Source organism: Ooceraea biroi, chromosome 8, assembly GCF_003672135.1.
Source record: "Ooceraea biroi isolate clonal line C1 chromosome 8, Obir_v5.4, whole genome shotgun sequence".
Taxonomy (NCBI): Eukaryota; Metazoa; Arthropoda; class Insecta; order Hymenoptera; family Formicidae; genus Ooceraea; species Ooceraea biroi.
In genome coordinates, this window is record NC_039513.1 from 8,022,447 (window position 1) to 8,043,102 (window position 20,656).

Sequence of the window (20,656 nt, forward strand, 5' to 3'; positions counted from 1 at the left end):
TCAATTTTCAAAATCTATTTGAAGAAATTTTGAGCTTTTATTACAAAAAAATAATAAATATGTTAATCTTTGAAATACCCGCTATAGAATTATATTTAAATATTACTATTAGCAAATTTATATAAACATATGTTATTAAGAGAGAAAAGAGTTTTATTTTTCTTCAATAAATTTTTACAAAATATAATAGAAGTAGAAATATTTATAATAAACACAAGACTCAACTGGGAGTAACATAAAAGCAATAAAATATCTCAAAGTTACTTTATTAAATCAACTGCATAGGTTTCTTTTTCTTTATTTCATATACTTTTATCATTACTTAATTTAAATCTTATTCATTAAGTCGTTATCAGTACTAACGTCCATGAATGCGGAGGAAGCATTCCACGAAAATTACGGTGACGCCTTTATTTCGCTGCGATTGCTGTGTAGATATATCTACAAATCCATTTAATGTTAAAAAAGCACACGTTAATAAACATATCGTTTTGCGAACGGTCCTACGGAAAATGCCGTAGAATCTTCCCTAATTTCTCCTAAGAGCAATGCGACGCAACAAGTTCAAGGAAAACCATCGTCGTCTTCCTCGGCCATCTCCTTCGCCAGCTCCAGATCCTGTTGTTCCCTTTCTCTACGCTCCTCTGCGGACTCCAGATCCTTTCCGTACGATTTTGGCGGATAGCGCATCGCCTTGACGCTCTGATTGTGCAGATCCAAGCAGAAGGTGATCCTCTGGTGGAACGCCAACAAGGGTTCCTTGGTGCAGTAGATGTCTGTGGTCTCCTTGCTGCGCATGTAGCCGTTTTCCGGTTCCAGGGTGGCCTCGATCACGCCGTCGCGGATCGCCTTCGCCACGATGAACTCGGCGTCCACGCTCGAGTCCAGGCCCAGCTTGCGCGCGATGTCGACCGGCGCGATGCGCGAGTAGGAGAGCCCAATCGAGCGAATCGCCGTCTTGATGACGTTGTGCCGCAACCGCAGAATCAACGTGAACGTGTGATCCGCGCGGAACTGGGGACCGAAGTTCTCCAGCACCTCGCCGAAGCGCTGGAGATTACCCAGGCGCACCGCCTGCGTCAGCTGAAAGTAGGGCGCCAGGGCTCGTCGCAGCGCCGCCTGCCGGAATATCTGCCGCTCCGGAATGTCGCCCAGGAGGAGCTCCACGGCGACCGCCAGTTTCTGCACCGTCTGCCTGAATCCGACTGCCGTTGTCTGTGGCGCCTTGCGCATCGCCTGCACTAGATACTTGTGCGCGGCCGAGTACTCCAATCTGGCAGCCTTTATTCTCCCGAGATAGTAGAGGAATCGGGCCCACTCGTTGTTGCTGGCCGACTCTGGGAAGGTGGACTTCAGCACCAGCTTGTCCGCCTGATCGTAGAGATTGTAGTGCAGGTAGTTGCGCAGCAGACAGTTGATCAGCACCGCCTGGCCCTCGAAGTCGTTGCGCAGAGTTGCAGTACGTAGGCGGAGATGAAGGAAACCACGGATCTTGTCCAGCTGATTCGTCAGCTCGTACGCTCGCGAGTGATAGAAGTAGCACTTGGCAGCGATGAGGTCTATGGTCCTGCGGTTCTGCGCGGCGATCTTCTGCACCAGCAGCTCCGAGCACTGCACCGCCTCGTTGTACTTTCTGGTGTCGATCAGCCGGATCAACACCAGCAGGTGTACGTACGCATCGATCTCGGGTAGCAGAGAGGACGAGGAGCCGCGGAACTTCTGGATGACGCCCTGGGTGTCGTCGACGTCCATCGGCTCCTCTACCCAGGTGAGCAGGGCATCGCGCTCGGTGGCGGACCTGGTGTAGAATCCTGTGATGAGACCGCGTAGAACAACGGGGTTGAGGCGACGACGGGTGTTGGGCAGGGCACGCAGCGCGCGCAGCACGAAACGCGGTTCCTTGTTCTGTACCGCCTTCTCGATCTGTCGGGTATGCTCCCGGATGTCGTGCAGAGTCTGAACGTCGGTGTCCTTGCGCTCGCCCGCACCATCGCCGTCGCCACTTTGCGCGTCCGGCGCGTTCGCCGGATTCGCGTCCACGTCCATCGCCTCGACGTTTCTGCTTGGTACGCCCATTGCGGTCTCTTGCGAGCTCGGCGGCTTCGACTCGGCGACTGCTCCTTGGACGATGTAGCGTGTTGTTGACGAACGAACTTGATCCTCTTTCTTTTGACAGGAATAACCTCCAACTCAGATTCTCATCGCTCCTTCCCTCATTTGTGCAATTCACGCAGCACGCGACGAGGTTAGATCGTTCGTCATGGACAATTGGTGCGTCCATGGTGGAAGTAACAAGGTGTGCTACTGCGCAGACATTTCTACTGACCAATAAGAGAGCGTGACAAGAGTCCGCCATCTTGAATAATTTAAGTGAATTAAAAAAAAGATTCGGATAAGAAAAGGATTAAGGGGATGCTGGAGTTGCTAGTGAACTATTTTTTCACTATAGCGATGGTAATTGCAGTTTCGAAAATTCTCTTTATTGCTTGCGCAGAATAAAAAATCCTTTTCCACAAATGAAGTATAGACAGAAAGAAAGCCCGCTCTACAGGACTTTATATTCAAAATGGAAAAAAGTTAAAAAAGACAAATGCAAGTTTTTAACTTTTTTCCATTTTGAATATAAAGTCCTGTAGAGCGGACTTTCTTTCTATCTATACTTCATTTGTGGAAAAGGATTTTTTATCCTGCACAAACAATAAAGAGAATTTTCGAAACTGCAATTACCATCGCTATAGTGAAAAAATAGTTCACTAGCAACTCCAGCTTCCCCTTAAATAAAAGATCTTTTGTGTGTACTTATGGTAAATATATTTTTTAAATAAAATACAGGGTGTCCCAGACCTACCGTATCACCGGTTAATGGTAGATTCCTGAGGTGATTCTGAGACGAATGTTCCTCTTACAAAATGTCGAGGGTGGCGTAGTTTCGGCGCTACGAAGGGTTGCAGTTATCCTACCCTTGTGTAGAATTTTCCCGCGTTCGGTGACGGTGGGTCGAAGGGTCTCGCGCATCGCTCATGCTTCGATTTGAACAGCCGCGAAAAATTAGGATCAAATTGAAGTGTGCGCGATGCGCGGGACCCCTTCGACCCACCGTCACTGAACGCGGGAAAATTCTACACAAGGGTAGGATAACTACAACCCTTCGTAGCGCCGAAATACGTCACCCTCGACATTTTGCAAGAGGAACATTCGTCTCAGAATCACCTCAGGAATCTACCATTAACCGGTGATACGGTAGGTCTGGGACACCCTGTATAGGTAGTATCTCACGTAAAAATGACCGATCTTTATATTGCGAGGTCTTAAAATGTTGAGAACAAACCCGAGCTAGATAAAGAAATTTTAAATAATGTATTTTATTATATTCTATTATATTTAATTTGTTCAATTCCATTTACCACCTTTCAATATTGCATATATACATACCGTTCTTTGCATTGACATTTTCTTTGCAAAGTCTTTTCTACTGCGCAATCATTTCTTCATTTTTTGGAAATGAAAAATGCCTAACATGTTTATTATTTCGTGACGTATTTTTACACTGTTTAAACGAACACGACGGCATTGTGCGATGTGCGACTCTGAAACAGTGCATAACCTGTGTCGTGACACTTTCGCTTACATTTATTATCGCGTTGCTATTGGTTGCTATTTGCAAAATGGCGACAACTTGGTGCTGCGCAGAACGTGACGAAATTCGTCCAAGATAATAGCACGCCTTGTTACTTTCACCATGGGTGCGTCTGGCTTTAGGGGAAAATGCCGGAAATATCATTGGCAACATAAATACAAGAATAGTCTTATGTAGGGTGAATAGGCCCGATTGACCACGTCGCTAATTGGCCGATTTAATATAAATATTTCTGATTGGCTGGTCCAGTAGAAAAACTTTATGGCGCGGTCCCATGGTGCGGAATATATTTGTTGGTTCGCGACACTGCATGTATCATACTTCAGACTGTTGATTCGTATTGCGGAAAATAGCGGGAAACGAATTGGCCCGCTAGAAAATGTCCGCCGTGCAACGGCTCGTAATCTATTTACGTGAATGATAAATACTTGGCCAATATGGGTATTTTAGGCTTGTCAAAGTTAATAGCGGACATAGCTCCGGAAGCAATTAAAGAACAAGAATTGAAGAATTATTTTGGTACGGAAGTATTATCTGTCGTGTGCTTAATTTCGTAATCTCTTGACAAGTTTTGTATATGAATAATCTTCGTGTAATATTGCATTTTGATAAATATTTTCGCATTAATATCTGAATAATAACGTGAAATTAATTCTTAGCTTTATGCTTTAGGTCGCAAAATAGCGATCGATGCGTCCATGTGTTTGTATCAATTCCTTATTGCTGTGCGCAGCGAAGGTGCACAGCTCACTACTGTAGATGGAGAGACAACCAGGTATATTTCTTGATTACATTGCTTTGTAGTGTCACTGTAGAGTATGATTACTGAAAGTTACATTTAACACAGCAATAAATTTTGTTGCATAGTCATTTAATGGGCACGTTTTATCGCACCATACGTTTAGTAGAGCAAGGGATAAAGCCTGTGTATGTGTTTGACGGAAAACCACCAAATTTGAAAGATGGAGAATTAGCTAAACGGGCAGAAAGAAGAGACGAGGCGCAGAAACTTCTGCAGGCTGCGGAAGAAGATGGTAACTCCAAAATATCTCTGTAATTACTATCGAGATAAATTAAATTCAACTGATCGTATTATAGAAGAAAAAGAAGATTAAGAAGATTTTTAATAAAAGGCACCTTCTATTGCAGGAAATGTGGAAGATATAGATAAATTTAGCAGAAGGTTGATTAAAGTTACAAAGACTCATGTCGAGGACGCTAAACAATTGCTCCAATTAATGGGTATACCTTACGTTGATGTGAGTGCTTGCATATTGTTGAATTATTCTCTTTCCTCGTTTACGTCATACAATCGATGTTTCACATAGGCACCTTGCGAAGCCGAAGCGCAGTGCGCTGCCCTAGTGAAAGCTGGCAAAGTGTTTGCTACTGCTACGGAGGATATGGATGCTCTTACTTTCGGCTCCAACGTACTACTTCGACGTGTGACCTTCAGCGAAGCTCGGAAGTTGCCTGTGCAAGAGATTCATTTCGACAAGGTCCTTGCTGGCTTGGAATTAAATCACGATGAGGTATGTACGTTTTCATCGTTGTTCTTTGATGATATTATTGTATGCAATTATACTGCAACAGCCTGTTATTTGCAGTTCATTGATCTCTGTATTATGTTGGGCTGCGATTATACCGGTAGCATCAAAGGTGTCGGTCCGAAACGAGCGATAGAATTGATAAAGAATCACCGATCCTTGGAAAAGATCATTGAGAGTATCGATACGAAAAAATATCCCGTTCCAGAAAATTGGAATTACAAGGAGGCGAGGATGTTGTTTCAAGAACCGCAAGTGGCGAGCGCCGATGATATTCAGGTACTTTTATGTCAGATTATCTTTTTCCTGTTGGAGTGAATCGTATGTACTGCAACACGTCCCTTTACTTTGCAAGTTGAAATGGTCCGAACCAGATGAGGAGGGTCTGGTGAAATTCTTGTGTGGGGACAAGCAGTTTAATGAGGAGCGGGTAAGAAATGGAGCCAAGAAACTGCATAAGGCTCGAAATACATCGACGCAAGGCCGATTGGACTCATTTTTCAAAGTTTTACCTAGTACGACTCCGTCAAAGCGAAAGGTAAAATATATTTTCGAAACAAATCATACATATATTTTAATTTAATGAATATTCAGATTTAATAAAAAAACATTTTCTCGTACATTGTAATAGATAGAGGAAAAGAAGCCACCGGCTAAAAAGGCGAAGGGAGCAGGTAACAGTAAATTCCGCGGTAAAGCAAAGTGAGAATAATTTTAAGAATTGAATGATAATTGTACAATAGTGCGAATCTTACTTATATTTTATGTACTCTACACATATGTATCTAGATTGTCTCGAATGTTGTGTAAGTCTTGCTCCTTGAGTGTCTCGAGTTTTTATCTCATGTCTCGTATTTACCTGTTTAAATTTTTATAATAAATATACAGTTGCCGCTAGTAAATATAATTTGCTCTATTTATTTCGCAAAATATATCATGTACAATATATTCATATACAATGTATATTCCAAATCTGTCGTGATGAGCGATCAACAGTAACGTCTGTAAAAATCTTTGTTAACAACATTATTATTTGCGTTCCTACATGCAATCATTCATCATATTAATCGTCTTTCTTATCTTTCACCTCTGACTTAGGCCATTAAAACGAGAATAAAGCACTCGTTCAGTTTTGATCTGATCTGTTTGTTAATTATATTACGTTGTCAGTCTTTGTTTCGGCACCAAGTGTCGATTGTTTGATTGCTAATTTTTAATTTGCAATAATGCGAATGTACAAAAACGCGACGGCGCGGCGGTTGAGTGCCCAAGTTATATGCTACTCTTATGTACAAAAAGCGTTCGATTGTTGAATGATCTCCCATTGTAACGTCAATTGTGAAATGTCACTGAAACGTTATAATTGTACTACCGATAGAATTCGGGTCTAAAACGTGTAGCAAGGCCCGTTCGATGTTGTATGGCGCGTACACTCTATCCACGACCATTTGCAACTGATTCGCGTCGGTTAGGTCGCACAAGGTTCGCAGATACGCAACGTTCAGTTTCGAGCCCTCTTTCCACTGGTGCATATTTAATCCGAACATGTACTGCAACGTAAAACGATAGTCAATAATACAATCCGCCTTCGACATCGTAATGAAACCGCTGAAGCCTCACGTACCTGAACCAACAATTTGATTCTAACGTATCCTGCAAATATGCTGCCGAATATGAATCCAAACGAGTCCGACATTAACTGTTCAGGAACGGTGGATACGTAAGAACCATGAGGTAATAGGTATCTCTTCAAAATTCGTTCTTGAAACGGTTGATTGTCCGTGAAAAAGATCGCATCGAATCTGCAATGAACGCGAAATCATTAAATTAATATTGTCACCTTGATTATTTAAGGATTATTTATCTTCAGTGTTTGCAATCTCGAGGGCTTTCGTACTTGTCGCACAGCTGTAATTCCTTGTCGATGTCGCTTTCGCCTATTATTATAATTTCGTCGGCGCCCAGTGCCTTGATCACGGACGCCGCGTTCGTCCTGCATGCAGCTACCACGTATCCGCCCCACAGCTTGACTAATTGTATCAAGGTGCAGCCGATCGGAGTGCTTGCGCCGTAAATGAAGACTCTGCAATGATAATATTGATGCATTAGTTAATAATTTTGAGAAGAGGAATCGAAGGGTATCAAAGAGCGCTACCGTTTTCCCTTGGCGTTGCCTTCCTTGATGACGGATCTGTTAACTAAAGCGTCCCACGCCAAACAGCCGTTGTACGGCAGACTGGCGGAGGTCTCGAAGCTACAAGTCTTGGGCCGTCTTGCCACTTGCGTCTCCGGAGCGACTATGTACTCCGCCATCGTGCCAGAGGCCCATGATGGAACAGCTAGCAACACCTCGTCCCCGATTTCGAAGTTGACGACACCTCGTCCGATGTCCACTATTATTCCCGAGCAGTCCCTTCCTAAAGTTACAGGTAGTTCTTTCTGTTTCTAGATACATGTAACACACATTCGTGCATATTACAACGATGTAAGTGGAACGCAGTGATGGGGGATATTTTGTGAAGGTTGCACTTACTCCCGAGTTGAGTAATCGCCTATAAATTTTGGAATAGCCGAAGCATATCTTCGTGTCAGTGACGCTGAGCGAAGCAGCCTTGACTTGTATCAGTAATTCGTTCGACTTCTTGATCGTTGGCATTTCGGCATCCTCTATCATTAAGACACCCTGTGCGATAATAGATAAATTATATGATTCAGGAATTATGAAGCATGTGTATCGCACATGTACGATACATACCTCGATTCCGTAATAATGATGGCAAGCTATAGCCTTTATGTGATGCACGTGATGAGAATTGGATCTCCAATTCGCACCAATACAGTAGCCTATCGCAGCGCCAATGGCTATACCTGTTACGCAAAACGCTATCTCCCTCCTGGACACTGAAAATAGTGTAAACAGAGAGTTATTGTTAATAATAATCAATTTTAAACGATGTTCAATAAATGAGAATGAACATAATTGACTTCAAAGTTCAACGTACTTTTATTACTGTACAATTGTCTCAGTTGACGATAAAACTCAATTGTATTCCATTGGGCATTGTTATACTGGAACTGAACTTCTTGCCAGGCCTTTTGTGCAGAATTAGTCATGCCCATTGTAATGTTTTTGACATGCTGGGCAGGCTCCCTTTGGCATATCTGCTCGATAAGCTGGCGCAAGTGAGTTAACCATGCTATGTACCATTGTTGTCCCTGTTGAGCTGCTATGGACGTATAAACCTTCCCCCAGAATTTTTTATGTTAGTACATGAGACTTCTATGAATAATCATATCTTATATAATTATTACACATGAAGATGGAAACTTTGAATTTTGTGCATAGTATTAAAATGTTTCTCTTTTTGATTGAAGAATGTAAAACTTGCAAGTATAATTAGACATTGTACACACAATACTTCTCATAATTACAATGACATACATGTAAGATGTTTTCACACTAAATTGTTTGAAATATTTAACGAATAAAGATATTATGTAAAGTGTTTAACGTCTCTCAGAAAACGCGCGGAAGATACGAAAGAAGATCCAATTACCTGCAACGTTTCCAGCTGATTTGAGAGACGAAACCAAATCTCATCCATAATTTGTACTCGGCAGTAAAAAGTAACGGTTGATGGAACCTAGCGCATCTTACGATAAGGCGATAATGCGTAAAGACTTCGTAAACGGCGACTGGAAAAGCAGCACAGCGATGTTATAAATAAACGATTAACGCATTGCGTACGACTCGAAATAGATATCAAGTTTGCGCTGCGAAACGCGACGACGGGTCGACAAACATCGTAGCGACGGCGCAGGTTAACGTTTCATAATCGCATAAAAAATTGCTGCGTCGACATGTCACTTTCGCGTGATTGTCGCCCTTTAAATTGACATTGCCGAATCGTGTCCGCGATACGAAATAGGTTAACTCGTGCGCACATACAGGACGAATTTGTGCGGGGCGTGACGTAACCGCGGTGTCTTGCGCAATGCGCGTCACGTGACGCACGAATCGCGCCTAACGTTCATTTTGAATTTAACGGTTTTAGTTTCCTTCGGGCGCGAAACGAGTGGACTTGTCGATTCAAAAGTGAAAAATAATGTATTGTATTGTTTAAAAGTGAAGTGCGCTCGTAATTTTATGGTGTAGCGAAGTGTAACGGAACGATGACGATGACCGAACGATTGGAAAGTGTTAATTCGTGGCGACGGACGCAACGGACATCGGTGAGTAACCTCAATGCTTGCTTCGTATCAAGTGTACATTGTTGTTCGCATAATTGTTACCTTTAAAAGAGTTAATAGTAAAGGTAAATAATAATTACCTTTACAATTTAAAAGAAAAGTAACATGAGAGAGAGAGAGGGAAAAATGATCAAAAAAATATTCTCGCGATACAAAAACGCTCATATATAATCAAATACTTATATGATTACAAAATATTGTTATTATCTCGTCATATTACATATTGTAAGAGGCGAAAAATAACTAGGAGACTGCCTTAAATTTGAACTCGAACTCTCCGGGATCCCTGATTCACACGCCTAGGTCTTAGGCTGTACGGCCAATACTCCTACTGTTGTGATCAACTTGTTTTCATTCCGATCCTCTATACGACCTGTCAGTCTCGACTATCTTTCCAGATCTTACAGCTCGGCCAGCCTGACATTACATTCGTCCCCGAATGTCTCCAAATCGTCGGTTCACTCCACTTGAGTCCCTCCCAACCTCCATTTTTGGTTCACTCTTCTGAGTCCCTCCCAACATCCATGTTTGGTTCACTCTTCTGAGTCCCTCCCAACCTCCATGTTGGTTCACTCTTCTGAGTCCCTCCCAACCTCCATGTTGGTTCACTCCTCTGAGTCCTTCCCAATCTCCATGTTGGTTCACTTCTCTGAGTCCGTCCCGACCTCCATGTTCAGGCTTCACTACCGGCTAGCTGCTTCTTAACTCCCTCCTCTCCGAGGGGTAGCGGATTTTATCCCACTTCTGAATTGTAAGAGGTGAAAAATAACTAGGAGACTGCCTTAGATTTGAACTCGAACTCTCCGGGATCCCTGATTCATACGCCTAGGTCTTAGGCTGTACGGCCAATACTCCCACTGTTGTGATCAACTTGTTTTCATTCCGATCCTCTATACGACCTGTCAGTCTCGACTATCTTTCCAGATCTTACAGCTCGGCCAGCCTGACATTACATTCGTCCCCGAATGTCTTCAAATCGTCGGTTCACTCCACTTGAGTCCCTCCCAACCTCCATTTTTGGTTCACTCTTCTGAGTCCCTCCCAACATCCATGTTTGGTTCACTCTTCTGAGTCCCTCCCAACCTCCATGTTGGTTCACTCTTCTGAGTCCCTCCCAACCTCCATGTTGGTTCACTCCTCTGAGTCCTTCCCAATCTCCATGTTGGTTCACTTCTCTGAGTCCGTCCCGACCTCCATGTTCAGGCTTCACTACCGGCCAGCTGCTTCTTAACTCCCTCCTCTCCGAGGGGTAGCGGATGAATCTCAACTGTCTTCGAGGGGTAGCGGATTTTATCCCACTTCTGAATTGTAAGAGGCGAAAAATAACTAGGAGACTGCCTTAGATTAGAACTCGAACTCTCCGGGATCCCTGATTCATACGCCTAGGTCTTAGGCTGTACGGCCAATACTCCTACTGTTGTGATCAACTTGTTTTCATTCCGATCCTCTATACGACCTATCAGTCTCGACTATCTTTCCAGATCTTACAGCTCGGCCAGCCTGACATTACATTCGTCCCCGAATGTCTTCAAATCGTCGGTTCACTCCACTTGAGTCCCTCCCAACATCCATTTTTGGTTCACTCTTCTGAGTCCCTCCCAACATCCATGTTTGGTTCACTCTTCTGAGTCCCTCCCAACCTCCATGTTGGTTCACTCTTCTGAGTCCCTCCCAACCTCCATGTTGGTTCACTCCTCTGAGTCCTTCCCAATCTCCATGTTGGTTCACTTCTCTGAGTCCGTCCCGACCTCCATGTTCAGGCTTCACTACCGGCCAGCTGCTTCTTAACTCCCTCCTCTCCGAGGGGTAGCGGATTTTATCCCACTTCTGAATTGTAAGAGGTGAAAAATAACTAGGAGACTGCCTTAGATTTGAACTCGAACTCTCCCGGATCCCTGATTCATACGCCTAGGTCTTAGGCTGTACGGCCAATACTCCCACTGTTGTGATCAACTTGTTTTCATTCCGATCCTCTATACGACCTGTCAGTCTCGACTATCTTTCCAGATCTTACAGCTCGGCCAGCCTGACATTACATTCGTCCCCGAATGTCTTCAAATCGTCGGTTCACTCCACTTGAGTCCCTCCCAACCTCCATTTTTGGTTCACTCTTCTGAGTCCCTCCCAACATCCATGTTTGGTTCACTCTTCTGAGTCCCTCCCAACCTCCATGTTGGTTCACTCTTCTGAGTCCCTCCCAACCTCCATGTTGGTTCACTCCTCTGAGTCCTTCCCAATCTCCATGTTGGTTCACTTCTCTGAGTCCGTCCCGACCTCCATGTTCAGGCTTCACTACCGGCTAGCTGCTTCTTAACTCCCTCCTCTCCGAGGGGTAGCGGATTTTATCCCACTTCTGAATTGTAAGAGGTGAAAAATAACTAGGAGACTGCCTTAGATTTGAACTCGAACTCTCCGGGATCCCTGATTCATACGCCTAGGTCTTAGGCTGTACGGCCAATACTCCCACTGTTGTGATCAACTTGTTTTCATTCCGATCCTCTATACGACCTGTCAGTCTCGACTATCTTTCCAGATCTTACAGCTCGGCCAGCCTGACATTACATTCGTCCCCGAATGTCTCCATATCGTCGGTTCACTCTTCTGAGTCCCTCCCAACATCCATTTTTGGTTCACTCTTCTGAGTCCCTCCCAACATCCATTTTTGGTTCACTCTTCTGAGTCCCTCCCAACCTCCATGTTGGTTCACTCCTCTGAGTCCCTCCCAACCTCCATGTTGGTTCACTCCTCTGAGTCCTTCCCAATCTCCATGTTGGTTCACTTCTCTGAGTCCGTCCCGACCTCCATGTTCAGGCTTCACTACCGGCCAGCTGCTTCTCAACTCCCTCCTCTCCGAGGGGTAGCGGATTTTATCCCACTTCTGAATTGTAAGAGGCGAAAAATAACTAGGAGACTGCCTTAGATTAGAACTCGAACTCTCCGGGATCCCTGATTCATACGCCTAGGTCTTAGGCTGTACGGCCAATACTCCTACTGTTGTGATCAACTTGTTTTCATTCCGATCCTCTATACGACCTATCAGTCTCGACTATCTTTCCAGATCTTACAGCTCGGCCAGCCTGACATTAAATTCGTCCCCGAATGTCTCCATATCGTCGGTTCACTCCACTTGAGTCCCTCCCAACCTCCATTTTTGGTTCACTCTTCTGAGTCCCTCCCAACATCCATTTTTGGTTCACTCTTCTGAGTCCCTCCCAACCTCCATGTTGGTTCACTCTTCTGAGTCCCTCGCAATCTCCATGTTGGTTCACTCCTCTGAGTCCTTCCCAATCTCCATGTTGGTTCACTTCTCTGAGTCCGTCCCGACCTCCATGTTCAGGCTTCACTACCGGCCAGCTGCTTCTCAACTCCCTCCTCTCCGAGGGGTAGCGGATGAATCTCAACTGTCTTCGAGGGGTAGCGGATTTTATCCCACTTCTGAATTGTAAGAGGCGAAAAATAACTAGGAGACTGCCTTAGATTAGAACTCGAACTCTCCGGGATCCCTGATTCACACCCCTAGATCTTAGGCTGTACGGCCAATACTCCCACTGTTGTGATCAACTTGTTTTCATTCCGATCCTCTATACGACCTGTCAGTCTCGACTATCTTTCCAGATCTTACAATATTCACTTATTTATGTAAAATGGAGAGAATTGGAACTTTGCTCGGATAGTGTTTTGAAACCCTTCAGCACAAGATCCTTCTTTGCACAAGATCTTTCTTTGCGCCTACGGGCACGTAATACGTCCAACTCTTGACAAATTCGCATAAAGAAGATTTGGAATCTATTGGACACGTATTTCAGCAATATAATTTCTCATTACGCGTGTGCCATTTTCAAATGCACGAAGTTTAAATTATCTCTATTCGATGATACATGTCGGTAAGTAGGTATCATCAGCGTCGGTACAACGTACTTATCATATGTTTTACTGTCGATAAACACAGCATTTGTTACTATACCGATAAATATATTTTCATCACAAAGCCTGTCGATAAAAAAGTTGCTAGGTAACTCGGACAGTTCATCGCTAGATGACAACGCATGACAGTTTTTTTTGGAAAGTGTCGTTGGTAGAGAGTGATAGCATACAATAATTACCTTTACAAGCTAGCTTGCTGCAAAATTAAGGCGTCAAAATATTTTAAATAGTCAAACTATATTTGCTTCACAGACGTGAAATCTTTAATGATTTTTTGGATGCTGGGTCACTAATATACGTGCAACACTATGGTGAGTTTTATTTCATTTCATTATTATTTTTCAATTATGTTGGATAAAGAATCCGCCCGTGTGCATTATTTTTGTATCGTATTGAATTTCACGATTATTATCTTGTTATTCTTATACAAAAATAACTTATATTGTTGCTATTATATTTTATGTTATTTTATTTTATGCTGCTCGACCCGCGAGGTCGGTGCTAAAACAATTAAGTCTGTGCACAGAGCCACGGCGAATTTTTAAATAATCTTAAAGCTGCAATTTAAAATGAAAGGGAGACCACAACGGAGAATCTTCTATCCTCCGGCGGGTGTTTTGCAAAGTGACTTTTCCTGTACATATCTGCAAGCAATGTACAATTTCTTTTTCTCAAAAACTTTTCCGTGTACTTTTTGTATGCCGCATTTCTCGCATTTCCCGTAAGAGTCAATTCCCCCGAAGAGAATCGCGTTCTACCGCTCGAATCGCAGCCCGACAGATATTTATCGATATTATCTTCCCCGTTTTTTTCCTCCTCCCCCTCCTCATCTTTCTCTCTATGTCACTGCATCTCGCGTGTGCATCACCGCGAGCCACCGCTCGTTATCCTCGGCAATAAATTTCACACGAGCCTTTTTTACGCGAGAGCCGGCTCTCGATTAGCGGTTCCGTGAGTGCGGTGCATTTTCTCAGCGGCCTGCTGCACCGCGCTGCATATGCATACGCTCATTTCGCGCGGCGCGCTCGGGGCTTGCATTAGCAAGTCGCGCGGCATCCGGACGCGGCCCGGACGACGACGAGTCCTGGCGTTCGTCCAGAACCGCCAAGGCGGCCAGCCGGACATTCGCTCTCCTCTTTTCCACGGCCGGATGCATCAGCGTTGCGCTCAGGTGCGCCAAGTACGGCGCGCGCGTGTTAATACGGCGAAATGAGCCGTGCTGAAGGCTCTTCGCCGCGTGTAAGGCCGGCGAACATAATCGCGGAAAATACGCGCTGTCGTCACACGCGCGGCCGTAAATCCCGTGACGACGACGATCGACCTTAGCCTTTTTCAGCACCGTCGCTCAGTCACCGGCAACTCCGGGCTCTTTCCCCTCTCCCCCTTCTCCCGATATCTTTATTGCGGCGGCGCACGTGCGCGTTAAATGTTTCTTTAATGGTGCGGCGCGATCGGTGCGGCGCGATTTCGATCGGATACACTTTCACCGAGCTTTCAGGTATCAATTAATTCCGCGGCGTCAATCGACGTGCGTTGTATCTAAATAAATAATCGATATATCAATTGTGGGAAGACTGTACATTAAATTTAGGGATCACGAAGAGCAAATTTTTCCGTGGCAAAATCATTTACAGGTCCTTCACCTCGCTTAGAGTCTCGCCAGCAAATAGCAGTCTGTTAGAATTAGAAACTTTAGAAATTCTCTCTTGGGAATCTCGATTAGGATGTACACATAGTCCCGAATATCCCGAGATTCAAATAAGGCTCATAAAATTCTATAAAGGTATCTTAATTAATTAAGAAAGCTGAATATACGTACTTGTATCTCGAGCCTCTCAGTAGTGTCATGAGAAAGTATTGCATCTAAAAGCGCTCATAAGAGCACGGCGACGTCGCGCGTGTGTGCGTGATGTCGCGTGTGCATTGTGCGATACGTGGGGCAATAGAGTCTCTAACCGCGCGTACATCGTACATACGGCCCTTTATTGTCGCGAGTATTCAGCTTACGACGATTTTCCCCGCGACAAAGGGGCGGTGAGGCGACTATGAGGTATCGCGCGACTGCCAAAAAGCTGACTGCGACGGAGGACTCGGCGGCGTGTGCGCGTGTCTGTGCGTTCCGGGCGCGCAGGCAGAAACGCACGCGACAATCTCGTATTCCCATCGCGCCGTCTCGTTACTGAGCGTCTTGCGGCGCCGCGACGATAAAGGCGCCGGTAACTCATTGTTCATGCCCGGGACAATGAGCGTGCACCGGCGACTCGGCCTGATTCCGAACGAGACTTCTCTCTACCACGCGCAAAACGATTCGCCATTCGCGGATCCCGCCGCGCGCGTTCTACAGATAAATGGCAGCCGCTGTGTGTGAAGTAGTCTGACGAAGTTATCAGTCTCGGGACATCTTGCCCGTACGAAACCCTGCGAGCTTCTCGCAATGATCTCTTGATCCGTAATAATCTTCGATAATAATATCAGCGTTTTTTTAATGGAAAGTATCGATGTCTCACTAATCGCTTATTAGGATGGCTGCATCTCTATCGTAAATTTATTATCGTAAATTATTTCAATATTATCGTTCGTTGTTTTAACGTTTACGTGCTTCGGATTTCCATGTGATTCCCAAGTCGGTATCGATGCATCGATCGATATATCCGACTTGCTCGCGAGAAGGTCGGAATCGCGGAAGAACTCGAGCGAGAATGAGATTCCGTGTCCGCGGGAAGCTTCTGTTTGGCCACGGAAATCGGTAAAGGAGGTCAGCGTATGCAAATAACAGGGTCGCGAGGGTTGTCGTGGAGCCAGCCGGGAGGGTCCCGTGGGTCAACGGACAAGCAGCGGGCGGCAGTGGTGGCTGCGGGGGCGGGAAGGGGCGACGACGCAGGATATACGTATCCACGTTTCGTTCCGTTCCATTCCGGTCGCTCTCTCTCTTTCTCTCGTCTCGCAGGCGGTTTTCTCATCCCTCTGACGCTTCCATAACTCTCATCCCTTCTCTCGCTCGCTCTATCTCTCTCCCTCTTTCCCTTTTTCTCTCGTTCCAGCTTTTGTCAGCCGAGCCAGCTTCGCGTTCTCCGCAACGCTCTCGTCTCGTTTCCCTCGTTCCGCACACTCCCATTCTCCCGTCGTTCTCGTCCTCGTCCTCGTCGTCGTTCTCCTCCTCGTTCTCGTCGGTGTCGTCGTCGCCTTCCATCCTCGTCTAGTCGCTGCTTCGGTTCTTCGTGCAGTTCCTCGGCTCGAGCTTTCCGCGGCAGCGGCGACCGTTACGGCCCCATATATTTCCGCAGCCGGCAGCGCCGGCGGTTGGAGTCACGTCTACGGACGTAAAGGTGCCTCCGCCACGTTGTGCTGCCTTCCCTTTCTTCGTCTCTCTCTCTCTCTCCCACGCGCCTCGTGGAAACATTCGATTTTTATGATACCAGACGAGCGAGCCCATCGGGCCCGCCGACGTTGTGTTCTCGCCGTCGTCCATTCCCAGCATCGGCATCCAGTTTTGCGTATCTCATTGCTGAGATACCCTTCCTCCAGTTTCCGGTTTTTTTCCTTACGTTCTTCTACATTGTCCCTGTTTCGATTTCTCTATCCGGAGAAGCAATTAGGTAGTCAAAAAATAAGAGGTTTGAAACATCTTCACTTCACAAGTAGGTTTCGAAGATAAGGTTTTAGAGATGATGAACTTCAGGCTTAATGAACTTTTTACGTCCTAATTATTAAGTTTTTTGTTATTAATCTCACCAGTGTCATGTTTAAATAAAATATCCAAACTGCATTTGGTATAACGCGTAAAGAAGCGTAGTCAATCTAAATACCGTTAGCAATTAGACTTATATAAAAAAATGTTCCAATTTACTGTCGGCATTCGGTGGTCGGAGGGTCGAGAGAACAGCTTTGAGCACACCGGGGGTGACTAATCCACTGAGTGTTAATTAAAATAAAGGCACGGCTGCCGCTATGCGGGTAAGTAGAAATTAGCGTGGGGGTGCGCGTGAAGTCGGCGGGTGGGACAGGGGTGGGGATGGAGAGTGGTCGAGAGGATGGCGTGGATAGGGCAGATGTCCACCCTTTCGTTGGCACTCGCGTGACACATCGCTGTCGCGTTTTTGAACCGAGCCAGTCCGCGCGTTTCGGTTAATGCGACTAGCTATGGACGCATGCTTAATTGCTTTAATTAAAATTCACGTTGCGCGCCACGACGTCGTTGACGACGTGGACGCCGACGTGCGTTTGCTCGCCAATCGGCGTACCTCCGTGCAGCACGAGGAGAGCAGAATTTCCTTTAAGAAAGAACAGAATTCTTTACGTATACTTCCATGAATTTGTTTTGTTCTTGAAATCTTTCCTCTATGATTCCCGCCCTTATCAGAGTAAGTAAATGGGATGTCTTAAATGCAGATCATCAAGTTTTCAGTGTTACATTTGTCTTACTTTATTCGTCGTATAAGAGCTTGCGTTGTATATCATTATTTTTGCATGTCTCATATAAGTCTGGAATTATTAAAAAGACTCCGGGCCTCAACGACCTCAACGGGTTTAATTACAAACGGGGACGGGAAAGACAAATTGCTGGAAAGTTACAGGAATGTTCCAACGTGCGCTTTTTTCGGGACGCGTCGAATTACAGCTTTCTGAAATTTTCAAAACGCGTCCAACCGTGTGCGGGCGAATAATTCTCTTTAAAATTCCGGAAGCGAGCAAGAGCGGGAACCCGGATGGCACGGAACCTCGTAACTTCCTCTCGAGCGACTCGTACACGTGTCGGCGATACGTTATATCGTTTCCCGAAAATTTCGCCGCAAGGCCGGGAGCGCGGAAAAATCTTTTCCCGGTTTTTCTCGTTTCCATCCGGACTGGAGAAGCCGGCGTGGCGGGTTAAGTTCGAGGGTTTTCCGTGGATCGGCGGTGCTCGGCTTGATAGCCGGGGTTGGGCGGTAGCCACAAGTGTCCGCCCGAGCGCCCGCTCTCATTAATTCTCCACCCTTGTTGCTTGTTAAGGTAGGGCTGCCGGTTCTCTCACCCTGCCCTCTGGCCTCCGCCATGCTCACCCCCCGTCCTTGGCTCTCCGACTCCGTTTTTCCCCCTGTCGCCGCCACCCTTCGACGCCGCGGCAGGGTGGAAACGCTCTCTCGAGTGAGGGGGTTTGTGTGAGAGTTGGAGCGAGGGAGCGCGCTCTCCAGAGGGAGACGGAGAGTAGAGACCGGAGGATGGGCAGCCTTGAGGGGTAGAAAAGCCAGGACGAGCGCGGAGGGAGAGAGCGGTGAAAGGGGGATCGGGATCGGGCGAGAAACACGGGGGAAAAAAGCGCGCAGGAACAGAAAAACAGAGATGGGCCGATCCATCCGTGAAGGGTAGGCGAGCGGGGTAGTCGAAGGGGAGGGCGAGAGAGGGCAATCGTGGGCGCCGATGGGCGCAGATGTATTATGTACACCCGTTAAGTGGCCGATGCAAATCGAACGTCACCGCCGGACGGTAGGCGTGCACGTGACTGTAAACGAGCCGATTAGCACGTCGTTTCTCTTATTCAACGCCTTTTCCGAGCAGGCGCCGTCGCGATACCGAACGCAAGTGTCGATTTCCGGAGGAGGAAATGGATTCTGGATTTTGGACTTTTGTATCGTCAAATACATTCGTATCACCATAATTCTCGTTCTTTCATAAAATCTCATAATTCTTTGAAGACAAGTAAAAAGAAGAGGAAATGCAGCGCAGCATAATTATCCTTCTCATCGACACGGTCAATGAAAGGAGTCTCTTTGTCGCGTATTTTTCTTGATCGGTTACAATCTATACTCGTTAATTGCGTTCGTCAGTAACTGTGTCGCAGATTGCAGTGGACACTATGCCTGTCCCAGACACGGTCCCGGTACGGCGCGGCATCCGCACGCGGTGAGAGAGAACCGTTCTCATCTTTCGAACAGCCCGACTGCGAGATCTCACTTTCGACGTCGCTTCCGTGAATCGTCATCATCAGGGTCGCGTTTCCTTTTGTTCGTGTCCGAGTCTGACGTTGGCGTCTCACCTGTGTCGCTCTTCGACTCTGCGCGTTTCCTTTTTTTTGTGCCGTCTCCTTCCCATCCTCAGTCCCTTGCGCTCTCTCTTTCTCTCTCTCTAGTCGTACCCTTCGCATCTTCGAGGGCAAAATTATGGGCGAAGCGACAGGGTGGCGGCGTCGGTTGAGGCAGCAGGGTAGATGAAGGTCGTGGGAGGGAGGCAGAGCTGTGCGTTGAATTAATTCGCGCTTGGCTGACGGCCTCTCGTTTGTAACTCTCTCTCCATCCTACCGGCCCTCTTTCTCTCCTCCCTCATCCTCCTCTCCCTCTTCCTCTGCTGCCGCCGCCTCATCCTCCCCAGCCTTCTTTCTCTCTTTTTTGCTGCCGTCTCGCGCTGCTCCATTCTGCTCTCTCTCTTTCTCTTTCTCTTTCTCTCGTTCTTTCGTTCTCTCTCGTCATTCGACGGTAGGATAGGGGGCGAGGGGAGAGGTGGTATCATGGCCGCGATCTCGCAGCCCGTTGGGGCTTAAATACCGGCGAGTCCCGCGATGCAAACGAATCTCTCGGGAACCGGGGCCCCAGGTCGGCCCCGACCGCGAATTAAGGAGCCTTTTCTTCGTTCTCTCCCGCCTTCGCCCACCGGAGGGCTCTTTCTCCCCTCCCCCCATTGCCTGCCAGCTCGTTCCCTCTCGCGTCCCCTCGACGCGCACTCTGCGGATCAGAGAATCACCTCGGGGATACAGCATCCGGTCGGGCGGGTTCGAGAAAGAGGACTGGTCCTGCCCGGGCGGACTCCTTCCTCCTTTCATGCTCTTGGAATCCTGTTATCGTCGCGGCTATCTCCCAGCCGAGTGACTCCGACCTGTCGAGTCCTTGCGCGCGCGGAATGCCTAGGATTAAGCCCTTTTCGGGAGCCACAGGACACACGCGATACCCTCTTCTTCCCGCCTCGTTCCGCTGCCGCCTGGCTGTCCATGACGACGACGACGACGACGACGGTCGATCGATCGGATCTTGCCGAAGTCTCGCAAAGAGAGGGCGGGCGTACGGAAGAAGGGTGGCACGGCGGGACGCGTATGTCTGGAAAATGTGATCGGAATCGTAACAAGGGCCCTGGAGCTGCCCTCCCCAACCCCCATTCGATCTTTTCCCCCTCCGCATTGGGTTTCTGATGTCGCGAACATGCGGCGCGTTCGGGATCTTTGTATCATTATCGAATAAAAAATGGCTCCGGAAGGGCGGGTGGTTATACACTTTTTAATCGCACTCGGAGCATCTTTGGGTATCCGACACGAAGGGGGTGCCCGCGAGTG

General features: G+C 46.7%; 3 protein-coding genes across 4 annotated transcripts; 1 reads left to right on the plus strand and 2 right to left on the minus strand.

Moving 5' to 3' along the window:
* Window positions 1-250: 250 nt before the first annotated feature.
* Window positions 251-3,667, minus strand: LOC105275693 (probable 26S proteasome non-ATPase regulatory subunit 3). Of its 2 annotated transcripts, none has more exons than XM_011332723.2 (2): window positions 3,433-3,545; window positions 251-2,318 (listed from the first exon to the last, which is right to left on the minus strand). In XM_011332723.2, exon 2 carries the CDS (start codon window positions 2,074-2,076, stop codon window positions 565-567), a length of 1,512 nt encoding a protein of 503 aa, XP_011331025.1. In that variant the 5' UTR covers window positions 2,077-2,318; window positions 3,433-3,545; the 3' UTR covers window positions 251-564. The 2 variants fall into 2 exon arrangements, 1 of the variants encoding a protein (XP_011331025.1); XR_893279.3 differs by lacking the exon at window positions 251-2,318 and adding an exon at window positions 3,201-3,333 and having other exon boundaries at window positions 3,433-3,667.
* A 273-nt stretch (window positions 3,668-3,940) lies between these two features.
* Window positions 3,941-6,083, plus strand: LOC105275694 (flap endonuclease 1). The gene is made up of 8 exons (XM_011332724.3): window positions 3,941-4,156; window positions 4,310-4,412; window positions 4,505-4,671; window positions 4,787-4,896; window positions 4,966-5,169; window positions 5,245-5,463; window positions 5,540-5,722; window positions 5,816-6,083. Exons 1-8 carry the CDS (start codon window positions 4,075-4,077, stop codon window positions 5,888-5,890), a joined length of 1,143 nt encoding a protein of 380 aa, XP_011331026.1. The 5' UTR covers window positions 3,941-4,074; the 3' UTR covers window positions 5,891-6,083.
* A 2-nt stretch (window positions 6,084-6,085) lies between these two features.
* LOC105275695 (reticulon-4-interacting protein 1, mitochondrial) lies at window positions 6,086-9,148 on the minus strand. The gene is made up of 8 exons (XM_011332725.3): window positions 8,742-9,148; window positions 8,187-8,427; window positions 7,940-8,085; window positions 7,718-7,867; window positions 7,340-7,629; window positions 7,082-7,267; window positions 6,809-6,986; window positions 6,086-6,734 (listed from the first exon to the last, which is right to left on the minus strand). Exons 1-8 carry the CDS (start codon window positions 8,787-8,789, stop codon window positions 6,531-6,533), a joined length of 1,443 nt encoding a protein of 480 aa, XP_011331027.1. The 5' UTR covers window positions 8,790-9,148; the 3' UTR covers window positions 6,086-6,530.
* Window positions 9,149-20,656: the final 11,508 nt, after the last annotated feature.